We start from the raw sequence: 27,916 nt of genomic DNA, 5'->3' as shown, positions 1-27,916 counted from the left end.
TTGCTGCTGTGGTATAAGAGGACTAAAACACTTCAGGTTTGCTGTTCAGGAACATAATGAGCTTACATTGCATTACATTACAGGTGTTTAGCAGAGGTTCTTATCCAGAGTGATGTACAACATACCCAGAGCACCCTGGGGATCAGTTAGGGGTTCGGTGCCTTGCTCAAGGGCACTTCAGCCATCCCTGCTGGTCCAGGAAATCGAACCAGCAATCTTTTGGTTAACTTTAACTTGAGGTAAAAGAAGTGGATTTACCTTTAATTTGAGTATTAAAGGTAAATCTGCATCCTTGCATCAGTGATTAATTTCCTCTAGCAGCATGACACAGACTGTGTTATTTCTGACACGAGTTCTGGATGTTGCAGTGAGAAACTGTTGCTTCCAGTTCCGGTCTGTAGGGGGCGCAGTGAGCTGCTGCTGTTGCTGTACACTGTGTCCTTCAGAGGGGCAGGAACATCAACACGCAACCAAATGGTGTGAACTGGAAGCTTTTAAAAGCTGGACCTACAGGAAGATCTGAAACCCTGAGAAAGCTCCATGTGAGAGCGGATTAATGCCATGACCATCATCACCATAACAGGGTGGCTGTGAAAAGGTCAGTGAAAGCTGTGCAACACACTTCTCATTATTTACAGGCATGGATCTGCTGCACTTTCGTTGTAAATGGAACACTGTTATTGTGTTGTATATGTTGCTGTTGTAACACTGTACAGCTTGTTTACCACCTGTCTTTGCTTAAATGCCCAATTACACACACACACACACACACAAGCTCTAATAACCAAGAATACACACAATACAGCTAAAACACTAGTGTCATTCTGTGTTCATCCACATTTGGGCATTAATATCTTCAAATATATTCGTCCTAGCTTTCCCAAACTTTGTAGGATGGAAGACAGACATGTTCTCAGTGTGACTGAAGCATTAAAAGCCTCTCCAGCGTTCCTGTGCATCTTCTATAAGGACCTAGACTTGGGAGGAGTGCAAAATTCTGATATTAATGTTGAAAAGACTGATATCGAGGGTATTATAATATATCTCATTCCCCCCACTGCACCTGTAGGGTAACAATCTTTATTTTTTTTCCATCACCATCAATCTTTGATTAGCTTTGTGCCAATATTTGAGATCTCTACCACAAATTGACATGAAGAAGATCTAAAGAATAAAACAAGGTGTGGTAGCATTTTTCAGTCATTTTCACATGACCAAAATGGGACGTCGTGTAGCAAGGAAGAACATAAAATTGTATATAGCTTCATGAATGGTCATTTAGTGAGTGTTTCAAGTGCCAACGTCCTTCCTTCCTTCCTTCCTTCCTTCCTTCCTTCCATATTCCCTTCATTAATACAGTCTGTGTGCAAAAGTCTTAAAGGAACAGTCCACCGTACTTCCATAATGAAATATGCTCTTATTTGAATTGAGACTAGCTGCTCCGTACTTCTCCGAGCTTTGCGCGACCTCCCAGTCAGTCAGACGCGCTGTCACTCCTGTTAGCAATGTAGCTAGGCTCAGTATGGCCAATGGTATTTTTTGGGGCTGTAGTTAGATGCGACCAAACTCTTCCACGTTTTTCCTGTTTACATAGGTTTATATGAGCAGTGACATGAAACAAGTTCAGTTACACAAATTGAAACGTAGCGATTTTCTATGGTATGGAAAGTGCGCACTATAATGACAGGCGTACTAACACCTTCTGCGCGCTTCGGCAGTGCATTGATATCTGAGCTCCGTATCAATGCGCTGTCGAAGCGCGCAGAAGGTGTTAGTACGCCTGTCATTATAGTGCGGACTTTCCATAGCATAGAAAATCGCTACGTTTCAATTTGTGTAACTGAACTTGTTTCATATCACTGGTCATATAAACCTATGTAAACAGGAAAAACGTGGAAGAGTTTGGTCGCATCTAACTACAGCCCCCAAAAAATACCATTGGCCATACTGAGCCTAGCTACATTGCTAACAGGAGTGACAGCGCATCTGACTGACTGGGAGGTCGCGCAAAGCTCAGAGAGGTACGGAGCAGCTCGTCTCAATTCAGATAAGAGCATATTTCATTATGGAAGTGCGGTGGACTGTTCCTTTAAGCACAAGAAATGCTGTAGACCAAAAATGGCTTAAAAAGCACGAAATGAAATGTTTCTACATAAACACTTTTTTTTTTCCTGTAACATTTAATTTTGTGCTGGGGGAAAAACATGAAAGTTTGGAACTCTAAAATGTTTTTGTAATGTTTTGACTCCATAATATAGAAGTCATAAAATAGAAATCTATAACAAAGTTTGTATGGGAAAAAATGGAGGGGGGGCTAATACTTTTGGACAGTACTATATATCCACTTTGGCTGTGTTTACACTTGGTTTTAAAATGCATCTCGGGTGATGGGATCACAAATGGAAAGCCGAGACACATCACCATTTACACCTGTGTTTATATGTGTCCAAGGTGTCCATGTTCAGATTTCTTTACTGCCTATGTCCCCTTTCCTGTTCGGTCCTTGCCAGGGAAGGTTAGGATGCATTAAAGTTTACACTACAAAAAGATACGTGGTCAAACGCGTTCAAGATCGCCTCGGCAAGTGGTTTGAGTGAATGCGTCTTGGTGGTCTTACTAAATACACTTGTATTAAGGGCTGTCCACAAGTTGTATTTTAAGCAAGTGTAAACAGGGTTAGGTTTTAAATCAAGGGAAAAAAACCCACATCCTTAATGAAGAATTGGGGTCTTGTCTTATTATCTCTACTTGACATGAATCCAGATAGACCTTCTGGTGGTGAAGACATCGCCCATAGTGTCCTCCAAAGTCAACTGCAGTCCAGTTCTGTGTCTCAGCAGGTTAAACATTCAGCTCTGTCCATACTTTGTGTTCTTATCATAGAGGAACGTCATGATGTTTTGGGAGTCTTTCAAATCCAAAAGATATGCAATGGTGCAAGATGGGCTTGATGGCAATGCTGCCTAATACTGGCCTCTGATGTACAGTACTGTGCAAAAGTCTTAGGTAGGCGGGTCATTCTAGAATTCGGGCTATGTTTTGTGTCTCTGAGATAAACCTTTTGTTATTTTCCATAAAAGAAATCTTTATTGAATCAGTTTTGAACAATAATGCAAATTATGACCAACTTTCACCAATAGCAATGCTTGATGTACATTTTAGACCCAATTTATCCATAAAACATTAACTAAATGACTTCCCCCCCCCCCCCCCCCCCCCCCCCCCCCCCCCCCATTATTGGCCGTCTTCAACTCCAATAAACAGGAAGTGATTCGGTCTAACAATTTGTTTTTTGGGGCTTATTCTATTCATTGTGATTAAAATCAATCGCATAGAAAGTCTGTTTTTTGTATTATGTGAAATTTCAGTAATTAAAAAAATATATATTTCTGTCCCAATGTTCTTGTCAACTCTGTTATAAAACCGCATAAAATCCACAAAGACTTTTTTAATAATACACATGACATCTGCACCGGGTGATGTCACTTCCTCTGGCAGGAAACTTCAGAAAGGCAGTGAGGTGCGTTCTGTTTCTTCTGTCATTAATTTGAACAAAATATTGAGGATTTTACACCAACAGTAGATTATTCGTCAAATCTGTTATTGTGATATCAGAGTGAAAATCTCACACTTTAAAAAAAAAAAAGAATAATATGATTAAAATCCATAAAATTCTGTTTTTATACATGCCGTGTGGTCGCTAGTTTGAGGTTCGCATGTGGAGTTAAGACGCAAAATGGTGGAAAAAATGTCAACTCTGTTATTATCGGTTCTGTTAATGGATTGCCCTGTTTAATGATAATAGAGTTGACAATGACTCACAGAGTCAACACTTGAAATGTACCCGCAATTCTAGAACAGGCCACCTGTAAAGAAATGCTGGAGACCAAAAATGGCTTAAAAAAATTAAATGAAATGTTTCAAAATTAAAAAATACTATAAGCAGTAAGCTATAATAAATGAAAAAGTCGATATTTGGTGTGAGATGACCCTTTGCTTTAAAAAAAATGTGTATATATGAATGAGAGAGAGAGAGAGTAGTCTCAGATGCAGTGAGGTCAGTTTTATGCGGAAATGATCTGTAGGTTTTCCTGAGCATCTTACAGAACCAGCCACAGTTCTTCTGGACACTTTGACTGTCACACTCACTTCTTCATTTTACACCAAAACCCAGCAGCCTTCATTATGTTTTCTTTTTTCATCTGAAAAGTGCTCTCTTATGGAATATACTGCTCAGATATATTACAAACACGGGCGCAGATAGAGGGGGGGACGGGGGGGATTCGTCCCACCCAGATTTAAATTCACCTCGTTCGGTCCCCCCCACTTATAGGGAGGAAAAAACGTCTATGCTGTCTTTCTTTGCATAAGGCAAACCTCACGGAAAAATCAAAAGACTAATTACCATTCGGTTTATTGAGGTGCACAGCAGTACATACATAGTTGCAACTGCGCAGACTGCACAGGTTGCGAGCTCGAGCTTAGTTGCTATGGTTACCCACAAGTTTGACAGGCATATCGGAGACAGCGCCTCCTAGTTCAGGACCCCAACACGGCATGATGAAGGGTGCCAAAAGGCAGAAAATGATTGCATCGTTTAAAAAAAAAAAAAAAAAGACTGTAAGTAAACTGTGCCTTACTTTATCATATCACCTTGCAATGTTTTGATAGTCTGTTCAAAGTAATGTCGTAGTGAAAGTAAAATCGTACGGAGTAGAGATGCCTTTCTGGTAGCCTCCTTCTTTCGGTGGTAGCCTGTAGATACAGTGCTCAGAAGGCAGTTTTAATGTTTAATCTGGCGTTCCCTGCCATAATTTCAGCGAGCATATTGTTTCATAAGGAAACTTTGCGAAGAGTTGTTGACTGACTGCCGCTCACGCAACACACAGGCATAGTTAGAAAGTCAGGATGCACTGGTTTACACTTTACACACACACACGTAGCCCAGCCTCTCGCTATGGTTAACAGTTGGAACTTAGCGGTTTTAAAACTAGTTTTGCAATTTCTGTGCGTGATGATAATGTGTAAACTTTGGATTTCCATAGGCTATGTTAAAATGTTCTCATTGTCCTGGCCTGCAGGTAGTTCCTGGTGATGGCAGTGAGGGAGGTGAAATAACATGTATACACACTACCGTTCAAAAGTTTGGGGTCACCCAGACAATTTTGTGTTTTCCATGAAAAGTCACACTTTTATTTCCCACCATAAGTTGTAAAATGAATAGAAAATATAGTCAAGACATTTTTCTGGCCATTTTAAGCATTTAATCGACCCCACAAATGTGATGCTCCAGAAACTCAATCTGCTCAAAGGAAGGTCAGTTTTATAGCTTCTCTAAAGAGCTCAACTGTTTTCAGCTGTGCTAACATGATTGTACAAGGGTTTTCTAATCATCCATTAGCCTTCTGAGGCAATGAGCAAACACATTGTACCATTAGAACACTGGAGTGAGAGTTGCTGGAAATGGGCCTCTATACACCTATGGAGATATTGCACCAAAAACCAGACATTTGCAGCTAGAATAGTCATTTACCACATTAGCAATGTATAGAGTGGATTTCTGATTAGTTTAAAGTGATCTTCATTGAAAAGAACAGTGCTTTTCTTTCAAAAATAAGGACATTTCAAAGTGACCCCAAACTTTTGAACAGTAGTATGTGTGTGTGTGTGTGTGTGTGTGTGTGTGTGTGTATGTATGTATATATATATATATCTACACACACAAAATGGAATCATTTGCTGACAGCTCAGTCCCCCCCAGTTCAAAAATCCTATCTGCACCCCTGATTACAAACTTTTTTTTTCTGTAATGTTTAATTTTGTGCTGGAAAAACACCCTGAACATTTGGACTCGGAAATGTTTTTGTAATGTTGTGACTCAATAATATAGAAGTCATAAAATAGAAATCTATAACAAAGTTTGTGAGTTTAAATAAATAAACAAACAAAAACAAGGGTGCCAAGACTTTTGCACAGTACTGTGCATATATATATATATATATATATATATATATATATATATATATATATCCATCCAAATTGTATGGCATCATACCTTATGCAGTGCATTTTGGGGACAAGAATGAACAAGATTCACACCAGGAAAACAGGTTCTGATTCTAAAGCACACTACAAGTCAAAGGTTTGGACACGCCTTCTAATTCAATGTTTTTTCTTTATTTTTATGAATTAAGTCACTTGGTGTCTTAAAGTAATGATGGATGTCATTTCTCTTTACTTAGTTATTCAGTTCTTGACATAATATGGATTACTACAGTTGTGGTGTGGAATAGGGTTGTTTACTTACAGAATTTTTATTATTTACTGTTGGATCTCAAACGCATTAAGAAGGTAAGAAACTCTTCCACTAATTAACTAATGACCTTTTGACGATGCACACCTGTTAATTGAAAAGTATTCCAGGTGACTCCCTCATGAAGCTGGTTAAGATAATGCCAACAGTCTGCAAAGCGCACTAGTTTAATAGTTTTGTCTTCAGTATTGTTCTACAATGTAGAAAATGGTCCAAATACAGGAAAACCTCTGAGGGATGAGGTGTGTCCAAACTTTTGTCTGATGCTGGCAGTTGTGGTGTGTAGAGCAATGATGCATAAAATCATATTGTTCTTGTGGTATGTTGTGACAAACTGACTTTCTGCAGAACCAGCTGAACTTACTGTATGCCTCTGAAAACAAATCCTACACCTCACCTTAAAAAAAAAAATAAATAAATAAATTTATATATATATATATATATATATATATATATATATATATATATATAAAAATATGCATGCATGCTAAAGTTCAGGTTTCATTGTTTTCTTTTACAGGAAATTTGATTCTGTCCCAAAGAGTCACAGTAATACATGACAGAGCTGGGGGGAAACCTCAGAATTTGAAATTCTCAAAGATTCTAAAGTCATATGTCTTGTTAGAAAAAACTCACTTTCTCTAAGATTAAAATTTAAAGTCAAATTTACAAGAAATAAAAACTCGGAAGATGATCTGTTGCCATGGTGTGGTGTCCATCGTCCACAATTCAGTTAAATCGTATCTCCTCCGTCAGTTCTCCACGGATTTCCGTTCTGATTGTTTTGTTTGAAAGAACTCATCACTCCGCACAAAACTTGGTTGTTGTTTTGTCCGATTTTTTGCTAACGAGTTACTAATTAGGCCAAATTAATGAATTTTCCAGGTCTCTCACTAGAATTGTATCTCCTCTCTGATTTCTCACCCAATTCCAGTTCTGATCGATGTTTTTGCTAGATCTACCCTTGAGGAAAAAAAACTTGGTCATTTGTTTGTTGATTCTCTTGTTGTAAACAATTTGTTTACAACTGTGTTTATTTTCAGTTAAATCGTGTCTCCTCCCTCCTTCAGTTCTCAGTGGGTTTCAGTTCTGATTGTTTTATTTGAAAGAACTCGACCTTCTGCACAAGACTTGGGCGTTGTATTGTCCATTTTTTTTGCTAACAAATTATTTGTTAGATCAACTTTAACACACTTTCTTCTGACTAGAATTGTATCTCCTCTCTCATTTATCATGTGAATTCAGTTCTGATGGATGTTTTGGGTCGATCTTCCCTCGGGGAACAAAATGTAGTCCTTTGTTGATGTTCCTGTTGTAAGCAGTTTGTCGTGGAGGTTGGTCCTCTCTCACATCGTCACATTTCAGTTCTGTTTGATGTTTTGGTCGTTAGGGTTGTTTTGATGGCAGGACAGATGAGCTCCTACACCCTTGATGTTCTGATTTTCTTTTGTAAAGGAACCAAATCACTTCACTTCACAAGGTTAGAGCAACATCATCATATTACAGCTGAGCCGGGAGTTCTAGGAAATGCAGGATATATACTGTATGTTTTCCCTTCACCTACATTTCCCAGAATGCACTGCAGCCAGAAGCACGTTATGTGTCTCGGAGAATATCCGAGTCTTTTTCTTGTAAATTTATGACTTTAGTCTTGGATATTCTGAGGGTTTTTTTTCCCCTCAGAATATTATTAATCTCAGCATTATTACTGTTTCTTGTTATATTTGCTTACATTTTTTTTCTCACTTCTTAATTTTTGTTTGCCTTTATTTAATCACATGTAACTAAAGCACTTAGTATAAATTCTTCTTCTCTTCTTCTTCTTTGTAGTAGCATTAGTCGCCATGATGAGGTCGAAGTCTAGTGTCAGTAGCGCCTGCTCCTAATCCCTAACAACCCAAATCTCACCTCCCGGCCAATGTTTAAGAAAACTTTGAGCTAAAGAGTGTGAGAATCAGACTGCATGGTGATTTGATGAACTTCTTCAGATTCTTTAACGTGAAGTAACTCAATATTTTACACAGGATTAAAAAACCTGTCTCTCTGTTTAGCCCAAATGACTCTCAGGAGTGTTGTGTTGCATTGACTTGGTCTCGTGTATAGAATGTGTAAGAGCCTGTTTAGAGACGGTTAGCGTGTGTTTGGGTGGAGGAGGGTGGACACACAGTGTGCGCTGCAGATAGCATATCAGTGTCTGGGGTGTTCCCGGAGTGCAGTACGTTCAATAACACAACAGGACAGAAAGTGCTCTGTGCTTTTATCTCCTTTTATCCGTGTCTTTATGAAGCAGTGAGACTTTTTACTTGAGAATTAATTAACACATGAAGACAGAGACTTCATTTTCCATTGAGTTATATCTCATATCGATCATTTCTGTTTCCGTTAGTAGCATTTTACAAAATGTTGTGGGTTTTGGCTTTAATGCTAATGTCACTTGCCTGAGGGGCGGGTTTATTTATTTTCCCCACTGTGAAACCCCCCCCCCCCCCCCCCCCCCCCTTTTCGGTTACACAAAAACACACCTCAGGAGTTACGGTATAAAGTGTCAAATCAGACTTCTCTAAAAATTGCACATTAAACTAGCCTAGTAAACTAGACCCACCTGCCTAGCGGCCAAAAATATTTTTGCCTAGCGAGTGGGTCTAGCCTCGCACCATATAAACAAAAACACCCCGGGCATCAAATCATGCCCGCCAATCACAACGCAAGGTTTTTGTTTGGATTCTTTGGGCGGGCTTTTGCAGGAGTGACGACAAAGCTGCGTGACGCTGGAGAAAGCGCAACAGGAAAGATGGCTATGGCTAGTGAACAGCATGCGTTTGACTCCGCTTTGGAATCAGTTTTAGAAGAATTAGCCTTGGAGTTTTCGTTGAAACATGAGCAGGAAGAGGCTCTCCGCTCATTCCTTTTCAAGAAGGACGTTTTCGCTGTTTTGCCGACCGGCTATGGCAAAAGTCTGATCTACCAGCTGGCTCCACTTGTAGCCAAAAGGACGGGGCTAGTTTGTGCAGTACGAAGAATTAATAAACAGCTTTGAAACATTACTTTTTGATTGTTTCTTATTTTCCCGTTATTTTAAATTTAAGGGAAATTATTTCACCAAACACCACTAAATAAAAACTCTCAAAAACAGTTTAAGCAAACCCTTGAAAAACACTTGGAAAAAAATGAGTGTATGTGGTACAGACTCCAAACTTGTGGTCATTATCTCCAAACTTCTTAATATCTAGAACCTGTTTATTAATTAATACGCATTTTGAAAAATTATTGATTTCAAGGCCTCCCCCACTGCTTTCTGTCACTCTGACTACGTCACAGTCACTGTTGCGCTGATTGGTCAGAGCGTTGGCCTATACGCACAGAGACAGTTTGAAAGACAGCGGTTTGTTCCTCCCACACCCTTCGGAAATGTCTACGGATCGAGGCCAGGCTAAATATTCACATTTAGTCTGGCTTGCCAGGCTAACATTATACCAAAAACCAGTGAATCTATCCTGGCAACTTCAACAGATTAATTAAAAGTAGTAGTGTAAAATAAACGTGAAACACAGTGATGCAAATCTTCCACTCATTTGGACGAAACAAAATTGTAATTAGATGGTCACTTGGAGAGCTCAGACTTCTGCCAAGGAAGTCGACTCTTCTATGATCTGCAACCGCAAACACTTTATAAGTCACTCTGTTATATGGAGCTATCGTGTTTCTACATTGGATATGTTTTGTCACTATTGAACTTTACTACCATCTACTGGATTTTAAGATGTACAGCATTGTTGAGTGCAGTCTTCCTCACAACTTGGCAAAAGGGTTGCTGCTCAGCTCATGTTTTCTGTATGAAATAGCCATGTAAAATAAAGGCTTTTTTATATAGTTGGATATGAAGAGTGCCTTGGATTCCTTCTTTTTTCAAAAGGGAAAGAAAATTTCTAGATCTGGCCTATGAGTTGGCTCTGCTCCAAAATCTCCCTTGGTCCATTCTACACCATTCCACCAAGTTTCATGGAAATCGGGTTGGTAGGTTTTGCACAGTGTTGCTTCAAGATAATCGACAAACAAACCCCACCGAAGATATAACCTCTTTGGCAGAGGGAATGAAATCATTCTCAAAATGAGACCAGTATTTTCTCTGTGTGGTGAAATGTTTGGCAGTACTTTTACAATGTCCTGTTCGTCTCCGGTCTGTTGTTGCTTGTGAAAAAGTTCTAGGGAGGCTATTCATTTGTAAAATCCCTCCATCGCCACAAGCTGTTCTTTCAACAAGGATTTATTAACTGAAAATTATTCTGTCCACATTCACTGGATATGAGAACTCGTGCACTCTGATTGGCTACTCTACTACTAGGATATCAGCTCATATACCGTGAGTAGAGAAAAACAAAATAGCGGCGCATGTTGCTGAACCAACCGAGGATGAAATAAAAACTCTACTTGAAAACAAACCTCTAAAATATACAAAAAAGCAACAAAATATGGAATAAAAGTATTTAATGGTAAGAACATATCTCCCCCCCCCCCCCCCCCCCCCCCCAAGAATTATCGCATTTTCCACAAATTGCTCCTGTCGTTTCACCGGTTTGTTTACATTCTAAACGGAAATGATTTTTGTATAAATTTCTTTGTTTATTGAATTTGCAAAAAATAACAGTAAAAACACTCTTTCTCAAAATTCAGTGAATGTGGATAGAATAAAACAGTTATTCCACTCAATCTCATCATATATGGATTACAGACAACTCGGTGCTACGCGCCTTGTCAGCTGTCAGCTCATGTACGACTCGATTTCATGGAATAACTGTTAAATATGACACTAGTGTTTAAAAAAATTAAAATGCTAAAAGCTCAGAATATCAATAAGTGTATGTGATTTGATATGTATTTGTTATTGTTCAGGTTAATGTAGGGTGCCAATATTTTTGGAGTTTAGAATATTGATGTCTCATGAATCCTCTCTCTCTCTCTCTCTCTCTCTCTCTCTCTCAGGTGGACAGGATGGTTGAGGGTCCTGCAGGTGCTCCATCTCCCTCCATCACTCCAGTGCAGCAGATGGTGGCGTCCAGTGCTGGAGCGTTACTGACCACCCTCTTCGGTGAGGAAAGAAAAACGACCACCAAAAAACACGACTACAGAAAAAAAACCCTCTCTCTCTCTGACAGAACAGATAAAACGTGGGATTTTTATCTCGTCTGTCTGCTCTCCATTCTCTATAACCGTGTCCGTGTGTGTGAGTTCAGCTGTGGCTCTTGTGTGTTTGTGTAGCTGTAATCTTGAGTGTGTTGCCATAGTGATGTCTTTGTGTGTTTTGTTGTCCCTCAGTAACGCCTTTAGATGTGGTGAAGATCAGACTGCAGTCCCAACAGGCTCCGGTTTACAAAGGTACAATTCTGTACTGACCTGAAAACTAACCTGTGTGTGTGTGAGCGCTCTTGATTGTCTGCCTGCATGAGGGTTATATTACAGCAGTTCAATGTCCATGTCTTGCTTAAAGGGATGAAATGTCCGTGAGCAGTGGAGTGAGAAGTGAGGAGGGAGGGAACAACACAGATTTTTCCGTAAATGTTTTGTCCGGGTCGGGGACACGGTGGATTCGGAGACTATCCCAGGAATTCTGGGTATGAGACAAGAATACACGCTGGATAGAACGAAATAATAAACACATTTGAAATTTAACAGACTTGAAGAAATTGGTAAAAATCTACAACTACGTCTGCGTACCTCTGACTGCCATTTGGCTGCGTATCAGACGTCTCGGGTTGATGGAAGCGAATATGAATCTTACAGAATTATAAACTTGAGCTGTGAACTATAAACATGGCTACATGCTGATTTTTTTTTTTTATTTATTTTTAAATATACGCCAATGCTTTAGCTTTTGCTATTATTGCATCAACGCTCTCTCTCTCTCTCTCTCTCTCTCTCTCTCTCTCTCTCTCTCTCTCTCAGCATTACCAGCATGGAAGAGAACATCTCTCCTCTGGAAGTGTAAGTAAACGTGCCCCAACTCCCCACCTGCTGTCTTTAACCTTGCTAGCTCTCGCATTAGCATTAGCATTAACGTTCACTGAACAAAAATGCAACACAAGATGAACACGTTTTATCTGAAAAGTGTACAAGCACCACATCTCCTCTCCTCTCATCAGGATTAATGTTTATTTATACAAACTGAAATGCATTTCATTTATTCAGCTGTTTATCCCCGTTACAGAATGCAACACAAACATTTTAAATAAAATCTAAACAATTCGACCCATCAAAAATTGGAGACCTAGAAGTGTTTGTACTCTTGATAAATAAATGTTTTGTTTGTTCAGAAGTGGGCCGTGATTCAGCAGGGAAATGAAAACGCGCTGAGGTTAAGCACACTGCAGTTCAGGGTTTAACCTTAAACTTGAACCGATTTCAGCGTGGTTCTCTCCACAGCACGATTTATTTACTGACACGGCTGCTCAGTGACTGCTGATTTATTTATAGCTCCTCTTATCTCCGTTTGGGTCGCTGCCCTTGTTTCTGAGCATCTGCTCTGGTCCCGAGAAACGAAAGGACACTGAACGGATCCAAAATGGAAAAACAGTAACATGCTTCAGAACCATGAACACTGAAAACAAATTTATCTTTATTTATTTTATCCATTTATCAGTGAAAATGAGGGTATTTTAGATTTTCAAGCATATATTTTCATAAATAAATGAAATTTATTAAAAATAACTCGGTAGACAGATAAACAATCTTTCAATCCTAGTGAAGGAGGCGTGGCTTCTATGATTTTCAATAAAGCAGGCGTGGCCTCTTGCCTGTTAGTTCCAGTGAAGGAGGTGTGGCCTCTCTGTAATTTTCAACAAAGGAGGTGTGGCCTCTGTGCCAGGCCCGAGAAAGGAGGCGTGGCCTGCAAAACTGTATTTTATTGTAGATTTCTGTAGTTTCCTGTGTAATTTTTCTCTCGTTCTCTGTGCTGAACTGGCTGATGAATGTCATATTAACGTTTGAATCCGTAGCATGCATGTTTTTTGCGTGACCTTTGGTGTTTTCATAATTTGTTGAATTAACACGGCACACTTTCATTCTGAAATTCAGGGAAGTGTTTCCTCTACTGTCATGGACTGACGGGCCACATCTATGTCTGCCAGAACACGACGGCCTGCAGCACGTGGTACAAAACACCTACTCACTTCAGTGGGACACTGGTACGACACACACACACACACACACACACACACCTACCTTTCTAATCAAGTGTTTGCTTATTCAATGTCCCCCAATTTTTTTTTTTGTATTTTAAGGACGCATTTGTGAAAATCACTCGCTCTGAGGGTCTGCGCTCTCTGTGGAGTGGCCTTCCTCCTACACTGTGAGTCATGAGGAAGGGAAACACCTGACAATATTTCAGTAAGGAATGAAACACACTGTTGTGCTGTTAGACGAATGTCATCAACAACGAGGTGGTGTGATGAAGCAAAGTCGCTGTTTGCACCATGACCATGTGATAATTTTCCAATAACAGCACATCCTGAAGTATTTTATTCCTCTTGTATCACATTTTATTAAAGAACACCACTTTTTTTTTTAAAATCCATTTATAGTAACCCTAAACATTGTGGATTATTTGAGAAACGAGTTTGTTCCTGTTCTGTCTTGTGTTATAGCCGCTATAAACAGTCATTCCCTCACCAGTTAATAAGACAAAAACATCGAGCTTGTTAATTTTATCAAGAAACCAGGAAGACGTGTAAACTCCTCCTCTGTCCTGAAGATGTCGGAAATCTTAGTAAAGCTTCACCTCTGACTGTTACAAAGTGCTGACACTGGAGACTCCTTCCAGAAATGTTAGATAAACAACATCTTAGAGAGCATCTGCTCGAGAAAATGAGTTGGTCGTATGTGTGTGTTGTGTAGTCTGATGGCGGTTCCTACTACAGTCATCTACTTCACCTGCTATGACCAGCTCAAGGACTTAATGTGTTACGGCCTCGGTTACCACAGCAACTACATATCTATCATCGCTGGGAGTCTGGCGAGACGTGAGTCCGTTTATTTATTTAGTTTCTTTCTCTTGCTTCTGACCTTACCATCACTAGGTTTTGAAGGCCTCGGATTTGTCCATCCATCCGTCTGTTGTCTCAAGAACGAATGGTTTAATGCTTGTAGGATTTATATGGAAATATCATCATAACTAACAATAGTCAGATAGCTGAAAAGTTTTTCTTTCATAGCTTCCTTCCTTTTTGAAGTATGTTTTAAAGGTATTTCATATGAATTCGTAGCGGGAAGGATGAGACTCGTTAGTGGTGGATGTTGATTCAACGCTTTTATAATAAATACAAATTATTTTACTGAGTCGGTCTTTATCATCAGTCTCGTCTCGTCGTCTCGTCTTCTTCCGCTTATCCAGGACCGGGTCGCGGAGGCAGCAGTCTAAGCATGGAAGCCCAAACTTCCCTTTCCCCAGACACCTCGGCCAGCTCCTCGGGAAGAACACCGAGGCGTTCCCAGGCCAGCCGAGAGACATAGTCCCTCCAGCGTGTCCTGGGTCTTCCCCGGGGCCTCCTCCCGGGGGGACATGCCTGGAACACCTCCCCAGGGAGGCGTCCAGGAGGCATCCGAAAAAGATGCCCGAGCCACCTCAGCTGGTTCCTCTCGATGTGGAGGAGCAGCGGCTCTACTCCGAGCTCCTCCCGAGTGACTGTGCTTCTCACCCTATCTCTAAGGGAGCGCCCAGCCACCCTGCGAAGGAAACTCATTTCAGCCGCTTGTATCCGCGATCTTGTTCTTTCTGTCATTACCCAAAGCTCATGACCATAGGTGAGAGTCGGAACGTAGATCGACCGGTAGATTGAGAGCTTCGCCTTTTGGCTCAGCTCCTTCTTCACCACGACGGACCGGTAAAGCGACCGCATCACTGCGGAGGCTGCCCCGATCCACCTGTCGATCTCACGCTCCATCCTTCCCTCACTCGTGAACAAGATCCCGAGATACTTAAACTCCTCCACTTGAGGCAGGACTTCTCCACCAACCTGGAGAGGGCAAGCCACCCTTTTCCGGTCGAGAACCATGGCCTCGGACTTGGAGGTGCTGATTCTCATCCCAGCCGCTTCACACTCGACTGCAAACCGCCCCAGTGCATGCTGAAGGTCCTGGTTTGAAGAAGCCAACAGGACAACATCATCCGCAAAAAGCAGAGATGAAATCCTGTGGTTCCCAAACAGGATTCCTTCCGGCCCCTGGCTGCGCCTAGAAATTCTGTCCATAAAAATTATGAACAGAACCGGTGACAAAGGGCAGCCCTGACGGAGTCCAACATGCACCGGGAACAGGTCTGACTTACTGCCGGCAATGCGAACCAGACTCCTGCTCCGTTCGTACAGGGACCGGACAGCCCTTAGCAAAGAGCCCCGAACCCCATACTCCCGAAGCACCCCCCACAGAATACCACGGGGGACACGGTCGAATGCCTTCTCCAGATCCACAAAGCACATGTGGACTGGTTGGGCAAACTCCCATGAACCCTCGAGCACCCTATGAAGGGTATAGAGCTGGTCCAGTGTTCCGCGACCAGGACGAAAACCGCATTGTTCCTCCTGGATCCGAGGTTCGACTATTGGTCGAATTCTCCTCTCCAGTACCCTGGAGTAAACTTTCCCTGGGAGGCTGAGAAGTGTGATTCCCCTATAATTGGAGCACACTCTCCGGTCCCCTTTCTTAAAAAGAGGGACCACCACCCCAGTCTGCCACTCCAGAGGCACTGTCCCCGACCGCCACGCGATGTTGCAGAGGCGTGTCAACCAAGACAGCCCCACAACATCCATAGACTTGAGATACTCAGGGCGGATCTCATCCACCCCCGGTGCCTTGCCACCGAGGAGCTTGCAAACCACCTCAGTGACTTCAGCTTGGGTAATGGACGAGTCCACCTCTGAGTCATCAGCCTCAGTCTCCTCAGTGGAAGACATGACGGTGGGATTGAGGAGATCCTCAAAGTATTCCTTCCACCGCCCGACAATGTCCCCAGTCGAGGTCAACAGCTCCCCACCCGCACTGTAAACAGTGTTGGCAGAGTACTGCTTCCCCCTCCTGAGGCGCCGGACGGTTTGCCAGAATTTCTTCGAGGCCGACCGATAGTCCTTCTCCATGGCCTCCCCGAACTCCTCCCAGTTCCGAGTTTTTGCCTCTGCAACTGCCCGAGCTGCAGCACGCCTGGCCTGCCGATACCCGTCGGCTGCCTCAGGAGTCCCGGAGGTCAACATGGCCTGATAGGACTCCTTCTTCAGCTTGACGGCATCCCTTACTTCCGGTGTCCACCACCGGGTTCGGGGATTGCCGCCACGACAGGCACCGGAGACCTTGCGGCCACAGCTCCGAACAGCTGCGTCCACAATGGAGGTAGAGAACATGGTCCACTCAGACTCAATGTCCCCCGCCTCCCTCGGAAGCTGGGAAAAGCTCTCCCGGAGGTGGGAGTTAAAGACCTCCCCGACAGAGTGCTCGGCCAGACGTTCCCAGCAGACCCTCACCATACGTTTGGGCCTGCCAGGTCTGTCCAGCTTCCTCCTCCGCCAGCGGATCCAACTCACCACCAGGTGGTGATCAGTTGACAACTCAGCCCCTCTCTTCACCCGAGTGTCCAAGACATAGGGTCGGAGATCAGATGACACGACTACAAAGTCGATCATCGACCTCCGACCTAAGGTGTCCTGGTGCCACGTGCACTTATGGACACCCCTATGCTCGAACATGGTGTTCGTTATGGACAAACTGTGACTAGCACAGAAGTCCAATAACAAAACACCACTCGGGTTCAGATCGGGGAGGCCGTTCCTCCCAACCACGCCCCTCCAGGTGTCACTGTCATCGCCCACGTGAGCATTGAAGTCCCCCAGTAGCACAATGGAGTCCCCAGTCTGAGCACCCCTCAGTACCTCTCCCAGGGACTCCAAGAAGGCCGGATACTCTATACTGCTATTTGGCCCGTAGGCACAAACAACAGCAAGAGCCCTCTCCCCAATCCGAAGGCGCAGAGAGGCGACCCTCTCGTTCACTGGGGTAAACTCCAACACATGGCGGCTGAGCTGGGGAGCGATAAGGAAGCCCACACCAGCCCGCCGCCGCTCACCACGGGCAACTCCAGAGAAGTGGAAAGTCCAGCCCCTCTCGAGGAGCTGGGTTCCAGAGCCCAAGCTGTGCGTGGAGGTGAGCCCGACTATCTCTAGCCGGTACCTCTCAACCTCCCGCACAAGCTCAGGCTCCTTCCCCCCCAGCGAAGTGACATTCCATGTCCCAACAGCCAGCTGCTGTGTCCGGGGATCAGGTCGTCGAGGCCCCTGCCTTCGACTGCCACCCAATCCACACTGCACCAAACCCCTACTGCTACCTCTGTGGGTGGTGAACCCACAGGAGGTCGGGCCCACGTCGCCTCTTCGGGCTGAGCCCGGCCGGGCCCCATGGGCAAAGGTCCGGCCACCAAGCGCTCGCATACGAGCCCCAACCCCGGGCCTGGCTCCAGGGTGGGGCCTCGGCTGCGTCCTACCGGGCGACGTCACGGTCCTGGATTTTTTCTCCATAGGGGTTTTTTTTGGTGAACTGCTCTTGGTCTGGCCTGTCACCTAGGACCTGTCTGCCTTGGGAAACCCTAACAGGGGCATAATGCCCCCGACAACATAGCTCCTAGGATCATTCAAGCACACAAACCCCTCCACCACAATAAGGTGGCAGTTCTAGGAGGGGCTTTATCATCAGAGAGGGCATTATTTATTGCAGAGAGAAGAGTGCAATCAATACACATGCATGCCTCTCTGACGTGTGTGTGTGTGTGTGTGTGGTGCAGTGGGTGCAGTCACAGTGATCACCCCGTTGGAGTTGGTGCGCACTAAGATGCAGTCACGGCGTGTGTCCTACAGTGAGTTGCGAGTGTGTATCAGATCAGCCATGGCTCATAATGGTGTGCTCTCGCTGTGGAGGGGGTGGGGACCCACTGTGCTTAGAGATGTTCCCTTCTCTGGTCAGTGTACACACACACACACACACACACAAACACACACACACAAAACCTTACCATCCTACACGTCCCAGAGAGTACTGATGTACAGTGTGTGTCTGTCTTTCAGCCATGTACTGGTTCAACTATGAGCTGATAAAAGCAGAGCTGTGTGAGCGATACAGAACACCTCAGGCTTCTTTCACCATCAGCTTTGCTTCAGGAGCCATTTCTGGAGCTGTGAGTATAAAAAATAATCATCATAATAATAACAATTCTAGTATTTGGGTATCGTTCCAATTCAATCCTCATTACTCCAAAAAATGCTCCAGTACCAACCAACCAGGTGATACTATGTGACATAATTCTAGTATATGATGTCCCACTAATGAACAGATGACGTGAAATAATCGCGATCTGGACGTATTTCACATTTAAGCATAGCAATCCAAGTCGGAGCAGAATCATATCAGCAAGCATGGTCGGTAAAAATGAATGCAAGAACAAACGCACGTGTATAACGTGTATACGCAGTTCACACATGTACTACCCCGATTCCAAAAAAGTTGGGACAAAGTACAAATTGTAAATAAAAACGGAATGCAATAATTTACAAATCTCAAAAACTGATATTGTATTCACAATAGAACATAAACAACATATCAAATGTCGAAAGTGAGACATTTTGAAATTTCATGCCAAATATTGGCTCATTTGAAATTTCATGACAGCAACACATCTCAAAAAAGTTGGGACAGGGGCAATAAGAGGCTGGAAAAGTTAAAGGTACAAAAAAGGAACAGCTGGAGGACCAAATTGCAACTCATTAGGTCAACTGGCAATAGGTCATTAACATGACTGGGTATAAAAAGAGCATCTTGGAGTGGCAGCGGCTCTCAGAAGTAAAGATGGGAAGAGGATCACCAATCCCCCTAATTCTGCGCCCACAAATAGTGGAGCAATATCAGAAAGGAGTTCGACAGTGTAAAATTGCAGAGTTTGAACATATCATCATCTACAGTGCATAATATCATCAAAAGATTCAGAGAATCTGGAAGAATCTCTGTGCGTAAGGGTCAAGGCCGGAAAACCATACGGGGTGCCCGTGATCTTCGGGCCCTTAGACGGCACTGCATCACATACAGGCATGCTTCTGTATTGGAAATCACAAAATGGGCTCAGGAATATTTCCAGAGAACATTATCTGTGAACACAATTCACCGTGCCATCCGCTGTTGCCAGCTAAAACTCTATAGTTCAAAGAAGAAGCCGTATCTAAACATGATCCAGAGGCGCAGACGTCTTCTCTGGGCCAAGGCTCATTTAAAATGGACTGTGGCAAAGTGGAAAACTGTTCTGTGGTCAGACGAATCAAAATTTGAAGTTCTTTATGGAAATCAGGGACGCCGTGTCATTTGGACTAAAGAGGAGAAGGACGACCCAAGTTGTTGTTGGCGCTCAGTTCAGAAGCCTGCATCTCTGATGGTATGGGGTTGCATTAGTGCGTGTGGCATGGGCAGCTTACACATCTGGAAAGACACCATCAATGCTGAAAGGTATATCCAGGTTCTAGAGCAACATATGCTCCCATCCAGATGACGTCTCTTTCAGGGAAGACCTTGCATTTTCCAACATGACAATGCCAAACCACATACTGCATCAATTACAGCATCATGGCTGCGTAGAAGAAGGGTCCGGGTACTGAACTGGCCAGCCTGCAGTCCAGATCTTTCACCCATAGAAAACATTTGGCGCATCATAAAACGGAAGATACGACAAAAAAGACCTAAGACAGTTGAGCAACTAGAATCCTACATTAGACAAGAATGGGTTAACATTCCTATCCCTAAACTTGAGCAACTTGTCTCCTCAGTCCCCAGACGTTTACAGACTGTTGTAAAGAGAAAAGGGGATGTCTCACAGTGGGAAACATGGCCTTGTCCCAACTTTTTTGAGATGTGTTGTTGTCATGAAATTTAAAATCACCTAATTTTTCTCTTTAAATGATACATTTTCTCAGTTTAAACATTTGATATGTCATCTATGTTCTATTCTGAATAAAATATGGAATTTTGAAACTTCCACATCATTGCATTCCATTTTTATTTACAATTTCTACTTTGTCCCAACTTTTCTGGAATCAGGGTTGTATTTGTGAGCCTTTAGTAGTGCGTCGAGTGTGCAGAGAAACTAATTTGTAAGGCTTTGTCGAGCACTTCAATTCGGCGAGCACTGACACACGCAGGCGTCTTTTGATCAGCGATGACACTTTGCTTTCGAGTCGAGGTGCAGTTCGTGATCACGCTTTTTAATGACCTCTCACTGATACTGCTCTATGCACCCATTATTAAAGATATTATTTATACATAATAACATAATAATCATAAAACTCCAGTGATGAGGACTCACTCATTTCAGTACCAGTGCCAGAAAATATGCACTCATACTCCTACTCATGCACGGTCTGAAATCATAATAAAAGTGATAAATCATACAACACCTTCCTCTCTCTCTCAGGGAAATTATAGATATTTATTAATCATATTTGCTGAATATTTTGGCACCCCTGCACCCATATCTTATCGTATCTGCTTTAATCCGTAACCAGATCCGGGCAGCGTTACTGAACACAAAGGGCTTCACTGTGTTAATGAGTTACTGTACTGCAGAGAGAGACAAACAAACCTCGATCTTTGTCCTCTAAGGAATCAAGGGCATAAATAAGGTTCTGATTTTTACACACTGATACAAAAAGAAGTTTGCTAGACGTATTTACTGTTAATGCACCACTACACATCATCTTATTATACACAGAGACTATTTACATACATGTCAACCTATACGGAATGTCCGTATTTTATACGGATTTGATTCAATAGACGTAGTATACGGGCGTACAAATAAAGTTATATGGATTCTTTAAAAAAACTTCAATATTGGGGCGTCATGGCTCAAGTGGCTAAGGCGCCATACCATAAATCCGGGGACCCGGGTTCGATTCCGACCCGAGGTCATTTCCCGATCCCTCCCCGTCTCTCTCTCCCACTCGTTTCCTGTCCTGTCTCTACACTGTCCTATCCAATAAAGGTGAAAAAAGCCCAAAAAAATATCTTAAAAAAAAAAAAAAAAAACTTCAATATTTATTTAGAGCTATAATCAATTCCCATGATGATAAAAGAGCGCATAACATTTACAAACGTACTGTACACCACAGAAAGCACTGACAGCCAGTAAAGAGTCTTATGAAATCGCGAGTTATCTTGTGGTAGTGAGACTTCGTTCCACTTTTGATCATGCGCACACCGCATTGCGAGAATTCCGCCAACCGGGAAGTAACATTTTGTTTGAAACGCGTATTTCCACCTGAGCGACTTTCACTAGCGACTGAAAAGATTCTGAATGGGCACTCCGGCAAGATCAACACAGACACTTGCTGTGACATGCAGCCTCGTGAGGTATTGGTGCAGAGCGCTAAAAATGCTGTCATGGAGTACAATTCAGAACATTAGAGTGATACTTTGTGTTTTTGTCGAACATTGGAGCTTTGTATTCATTCTGAACGTTTATTGTTATTAATACTGAATAAAAAGTAACTTGGATATATCATTGTTAATTATCATTCAAATTTTAGGTAAATTATTTTAATTTGCATCTTATACGGATTTTGGAGGTTGGTTATACAGGTTTGATTGACCAAAGGTTGACATGTATGTATTTAATTCTTGATTCTGATTGGACTGAAGGGTTTGATTAATTTTCTAGGATGGCGTGAACAGGTTTAAACAGTGTATATATTATTTGGACACCAGGGTTTTACTGGGAAATACGCCACTTGTATTTTTCATACAAGCTCCATCTGGGACATGGAGAACCAAAACCGGGACATAAATCTGTCACTCGTCAGGAAATCAATGAGGAGTTTTTGATAAATTTGGGGACTTTTTGTTTGTGAATCTGTCGATATAATAAAAAGAAAATCACACGTTGGCTTGAAGACATGAAGTTTATCATCTCGTCTTGAAAAACTCACATTTTTCATACGAAATGCATCACGGAACTGAGTGATATATATTTAAATAATATTGGCTGGCTTTTTTCGTGGTCTATCAGATATATTCCATTCAGCGAGCATGATACTGAACGAGTCGAAGGCGAGGAGCTGAATGGAATATATCTGATAGACCACAAAAAAAAGCCAGCCAGTATTAATAATAATAATAGTACACATACACATTCCTGTCGGGTGTTCAACACGTCTTTCTCTTTCAAAATTCTCTCAAAATCTTCTGTATTTAACAAAGCAAACTTGGCGGCCATGTTTGTTTACAAATTGTCCCAGTCGCTCGCTAGTGCGGAAGTTTTACATCTCCGATATGTGACCTGTTGTCTTGACAACCATATTCAACGCTCATTCTCCATTGGGTAGAGTGATGTAATGCACGTAGGATAAGCGATATGCTAACAATATTGCATGCTATCAAACCAAATGAATGAAACCTGCTAGAAGGGAATAGAACACATTTTTAATTTCATCGAAAAAGTGTCCTGTATGTATAATATTTCCCGATATTTCACTCCAATGACATCACTCCCAGTGTTTTCCCGCTGACTAGACCTGTGTTGTCAAAATGGCAAACCGGTTCAAAATTAAAATCCTTTTGATTAACTTGCGGGGTTTTAAAAAAAAAAAAATAGAAAAGCACTCGGAGAGCGCAGACCTCCGCCAAGAATCCTTTAAAAAAAATCCGGGCTCCAGAAGGTGATCCGGATCACCACCAAAATTTAATGGATTGTTACTTGTGCTCAGTCACACCTCTGGAAAAAATTTCAGAGCAATCCGTTCATAACTTTTTCCGTAATGTTGCTAACAGACAAACAAACCAACCAACACTACCGAAAACATAACCTCCTTGGCGGAGGTAATAAAAAATTATTTTTTGTGAATGTGTCCATATAATATAAAAACATTACACAGCAGTGCAAATATATGAAGTTTATCTTTTTGTGTTGAAAATATTTCAGTCGTTCGCTTCATTCACAGGGACTTGTACGTCAGATGCTCCATTAATAAATTAATGAACGGATGACGTGGTGAAGTTTTCTATCAGGAGATGTTTTTTTTTTTTTAACGTTTTATGGAAGGAGTCTCCATTGTGGGCGCTGTGTAACACAGATACAAACCTCCAACTATGTTTTCCATCATCTTCAGGACAAATCGTTGTGGTGTTAGAAATATACGGCGCGTCATCACAGCACGTCATTTGCTGATTATTTTTCTATAACTGTACAGTATAGAGTGCAGGGTGTACCTAACGTACCTGTGACCTGCAGATCGCTGCGATCACGACGCTGCCGTTTGACGTGGTGAAAACACGCAGGCAGATCGAGCTGGGAGAAATGGAGATTCTTGGAGGTATGATGAGGAAAAATTGCAATTGATCCAAGCTGAATTTAGACAAGAATTTAAAGAATTAGACAACGAGTCTTGTTTATTCTGTGATGTTTAATAATGTTCTTTTTGTGCATTGTTTTGCAGCTCCTTCAAAGAAGCCTTCTTCCACATGGCTCATAATGAAGAGCATCTGGACTGAAACCGGCTACCGAGGCCTGTTTGCAGGTAAGTTCTAGAAATGTGGGTTATATACTGTACACTCACAGGCCACTTTGTTAGGAACACCCGTCCACCTGCTGCTTTCTGCAGTTCTCTAATCAGCCGATCCCTCGACAGCAGCACGATGCATCAAATCCCACAGATACAAATCAGGAGCTTCAGTTAATGTTCACAATGTTCAAACATCAGAACGGGAAAAACTGTGATCTCAGTGTGACTTTCTGTCACTGTGGTATGGGTGTTGGTTTGAGCCAGATGGACTGGTTTGAGTATTTCAGAAGCTGCTGATCTCCTGGGGTTTTCACACACAACAGTCTCTAGAGTTACACAGAATGGTGCAGAAAACAAAAAAAACATCATCGAGTGAGTGAGTGAGTGAGTGAGTGAGTGAGTGAGTGAGTGAGTGAGTGAGTGAGTGAGGTGAGTGAGTGACAGTTCTGTGGGTGGAAACAAACACCTTGTTGTTAAGAGAGGGTCAGACGGAAATGGACAGATTAATTCCAGCTTTTTTTGTGTGTGTGCCAGGAAGGATATTATAACTCATATAATCACTCTTTACAACTGTGGTGAGCAGAAAAGCATCTCAGCATGCATCAGCAGAAGAACACATTGGGTTCCACTCCTGCAGCCAAGAACAGCGATCTTAGAATCAACAAGAAGTTCCTATTAAAGTGGCCGGGGAGTTTATTAGTCCAAGTGTAGTCAGCTCTGTTGTCGAATTCTGATTTGTCTCAGAAGGTGTTGATTACTTTTCTATAACAGAAGCTCTGACTATAGTGCAGCTGCAAATCAAATACATTATCGTTTCTATCGCAACAGCTCAAAAAAAAATGCGTCATCCCTGATATGGTGAAGTTTTATGGAATGAACATTTACAGAAGGAGTCTCCAGTGCCAGCACTTTGTAACAGTCAGAGGTAAAGCTGTAACTTTTACCGAAGCTTTTCTGACATCAAGACAGGAGTTTATGCTTTGCAGTTTCTCAGTAACATGACAATCAGCGTATTTTTGTTTTATTAATTTAAAAAGAGAGGGGGGAAAAGAGAGGCTGGTGAGGGAGCGACTGTTTATAGCTCCATTTAAACATAACTCTAAATGAATGTGCAGTATGATTTGTAGTTCTTTAACAAATACAAATTGCAATCGTTGGAAAATTGCTGGAGTGTAAGAGGAATAAACCATTTGAGAATGTGTCATTATAGGAAAATAATCAACTTTCCATCATAACGTCATTATTTTCCTATAACAGCAAGTCGTTTATTCCTCAACATATGTTAGCTGAGTTCTTTCCCTTTCAGGTTTCCTGCCACGAGTCATCAAAGTGGCTCCAGCGTGCGCCATCATGATCAGCACATATGAGTTCGGGAAAGCTTTCTTCCGCAAGCACAATGAGGAGCAGCGAGGTGGCTGAGACGTGTGGACCATCACTGTGGAGCTGCATGATCATTTTCACCCGAACTGACCTGCCTTTCGCTCGGCCTTGGCATGCATCCTGTTATCGCTACAGGTTCTGAGCAGGGTTCAGTTCAATTCAGTAACGCTGTGCACGCGTTATTTATTAATTTCCCTGAGCTGGGATGGGATGGGATGCGTTGCAGTAAGACTGCAGCACATCACAACTGCACCAAAGCATGCTGGGAAAACTGCTTTCCCCACATTTATCTGTATGTATGGGTGCTTTGAGGGAATATTAGACAGCAGAAGACCTAATCTGGGCTGTGAAATGTTTCCTGGTTCCATATGGTCTTCATATATGTCATGTGTGTCCCATCAAGTCTGAAACAGCATGTGATACGAGTAGTGTTCATACACTGCCCTCTAGTGTTCATACCCTGTAACTACACCAGAGATTAATCAGCATTGCACCAGGTTTATGGAAAAATGTGAATGAAGAATAATTGAAATGTGGTTGTGTGCTCAGTGTGCCCTCATCTATTCCCCTTAATGATTTAGTAGTGCACAGCTGGATCATTTAAGAATGTTACATCTGATTTGAGAAAAGCACACTTGTCTCTAATTTGTCCTAATCAGCCTCCATCCACTCAGCTTTGTCTGATCGCACTGACTTCTGGGTGATTTCCGTCCTAGATGTCTACACTAAGGTCGTCTTGTCCTTCATCCTGTGTCCTTGTGCATGTCTGAGTTTGAAGGCACTCCTTTCCCAACCTGGAAATGAGTGAGTTCAGAAACTTCTTTGGGCAACAAATTTAGGTCTTTCAAAACATAAATCCAAGATAGTACTGTTCTAACCCTGTTGTTCTGAGAAGTCTTTTTTTTCTGAGCACTGAAACATTGCTAGAAAAAAAGTGTTAAAAAAAGAAAGAAAGCAGATCATAGAAAGTCTTTTTAAAGAGCTAGTAAATTGATCTGGATCTGTCTGAAACTGTGGCTTTACTTGAGCTGATGATGACGATGCGGTCAAAGTGCCCTTAAATGAGCAAGAAATTGAACAAAAAATTAAAACACAGGGTTGTTTTAGCTTATTCACACAATGGATTTTCTGATTATTTTTATGCATCCTAGCAGCAGATGAAACAATTAACCCTTTATTGAAATGTATGATAAAAGCAAATAACATTTTCCTTTCCAAGGAAATAAAAACAAGACAAAATATCAACCGGCCATCATTGCACTCTTGATTAAATCTGACTAAAAAGCCGGTCTGTTTCTGCGAACATTAAAACTTGGTGGCTTTGAAGGAAGATGCAGTTGTACTATGAACTGCTTTGAAACACTAGCAGCCTTTTCAAATACAGTGATGTTATTTTGTGTTTTGTTAAATGTTTTATCCTCTTGGGAGAAAAAAAAATGCTTTATTGTATTGTCTGTTATTAGGTAATTATAATATAATACTAGCTAGCTGGAACTAGCATAAGTTATCTGATGACACTAACTAAAATCACTGAAATGTATTTTACTTAAGTGTATGCAGAAAAATAAATACGCTCACAGGGTTAATATTATTAAATAAACATGTGAAGAGTGTGTCCTAGCCACATGATTATTTCATCCACTTTTATTTAAGCTGTGTATATCTGAGAAGGAGAAAGACTTTATCCCATAATGTGCATTTAGAAAGCAAATAAAGCAAGTCTGAGCCTCAACTTAAGCATTCTGCTGTCTTCCGTAAATACAATGACAGGTGTGTTTTTTTTTAAACCTTAATGTCTTTGAAGATAACTTCAAAATTAGTACATAATTAAGATTTCAATTTATTTGTGTGATATTTGTTTCCACCATAACATTCAATACTTCATGAAGCCCTAGGGCTTGCTTTTTTTCCTCAGAGCAACACAAGTGAAGGTGCTTTTAATTTTGGACATTTAGAATAAAGTACTCATGATATAATGAGCACTAATGAATGCTGCCTTTTAACAGGAGTACAAATGCAAAAAAAAAAAAAAGCTGCTTATCCAAAAAGCAATCAGGACCTGAACTGTCCATGATAAAAATATTGTCCACTGAATATCATGATGTATTGTGCAATCAAGTATTAATACAGTCCTTCAGCTTTTCACTTTTGCTGTGCCTTTTAAAAGCCTTCTTTAATTATGGTGACTGTGAAAATGATGCACCATGATAATATTTGAGTCTTGGGGGTGGTTTTTTCCTTTATTTCCTGTCTCTTCTTTTTTAAGCTTCGATTGTCTTTAGTACCGAGTGGACTACATTTGTAAATCGTCTCATTGTAGCGTCTCATAAGTCGGCTTTGTGGAGTCATTTTGTGTCTCAGACAGACTTGTTAATGTGTTTTCTGACGTCCTGTTATCTATAAACATGCACGAAGGAATGTCAGACATAAAAACACTCATGGCTCCATCTTGAATACAAATCACGCTTCAGTTTAAACTGCTTCCAATTTCATAGTCCAACAGACTTATTCTGCTATTTTATGCAAATGTTCATGTCCAAATGGGATTGCCAAACCCACAACTGGGCAAGTAAATTACTGTGTAAATGTTTTCAGCCAAAACAAACTAATACTTTCTGTCAGATATGCAAACTTTTTGTTGATTTTTGTTTTTTTTTTC

The 27,916-nt window shown here is 41.8% G+C and overlaps 1 protein-coding gene across 5 annotated transcripts; it reads left to right on the top strand.

Annotated features, from left to right (window-relative positions):
- The first annotated feature begins 37 nt into the window (after positions 1–37).
- Positions 38–27,402, top strand: slc25a39 (solute carrier family 25 member 39). Of its 5 annotated transcripts, XM_060902221.1 has the most exons (13): positions 41–239; positions 402–598; positions 11,294–11,399; positions 11,627–11,686; positions 12,254–12,292; positions 13,382–13,491; positions 13,588–13,655; positions 14,201–14,325; positions 18,126–18,299; positions 18,406–18,515; positions 23,607–23,688; positions 23,812–23,892; positions 25,184–27,402. In XM_060902221.1, exons 3-13 carry the CDS (start codon positions 11,303–11,305, stop codon positions 25,294–25,296), a joined length of 1,059 nt encoding a protein of 352 aa, XP_060758204.1. In that variant the 5' UTR covers positions 41–239; positions 402–598; positions 11,294–11,302; the 3' UTR covers positions 25,297–27,402. The 5 variants fall into 5 exon arrangements, with proteins under 5 accessions (XP_060758207.1, XP_060758208.1, XP_060758204.1 ...); XM_060902224.1 differs by lacking the exon at positions 12,254–12,292 and having other exon boundaries at positions 38–239; XM_060902225.1 differs by lacking the exon at positions 18,126–18,299 and having other exon boundaries at positions 38–239.
- The last annotated feature ends 514 nt before the right edge of the window (positions 27,403–27,916 follow it).

Source organism: Neoarius graeffei, chromosome 20, assembly GCF_027579695.1.
Source record: "Neoarius graeffei isolate fNeoGra1 chromosome 20, fNeoGra1.pri, whole genome shotgun sequence".
NCBI classification, from domain to species: domain Eukaryota; kingdom Metazoa; phylum Chordata; class Actinopteri; order Siluriformes; family Ariidae; genus Neoarius; species Neoarius graeffei.
The sequence above is the reverse complement of the archived record's forward strand: the minus strand, read 5'-3'. Positions and strand labels throughout refer to the sequence as shown.

What these genes read in the sequence shown, in the direction of transcription:
- slc25a39 (XM_060902221.1), top strand. Translation starts at nt 11,303, where the DNA reads ATGGTTGAGGGTCCTGCAGGTGCTCCATCTCCCTCCATCACTCCAGTG. An exon ending in CGCTGGGAGTCTGGCGAGAC is followed by an intron (nt 14,326 to 18,125) that starts GTGAGTCCGTTT and finishes TGTGTGGTGCAG; the next exon opens with TGGGTGCAGTCACAGTGATC. An exon ending in CTACCGAGGCCTGTTTGCAG is followed by an intron (nt 23,893 to 25,183) that starts GTAAGTTCTAGA and finishes TTTCCCTTTCAG; the next exon opens with GTTTCCTGCCACGAGTCATC.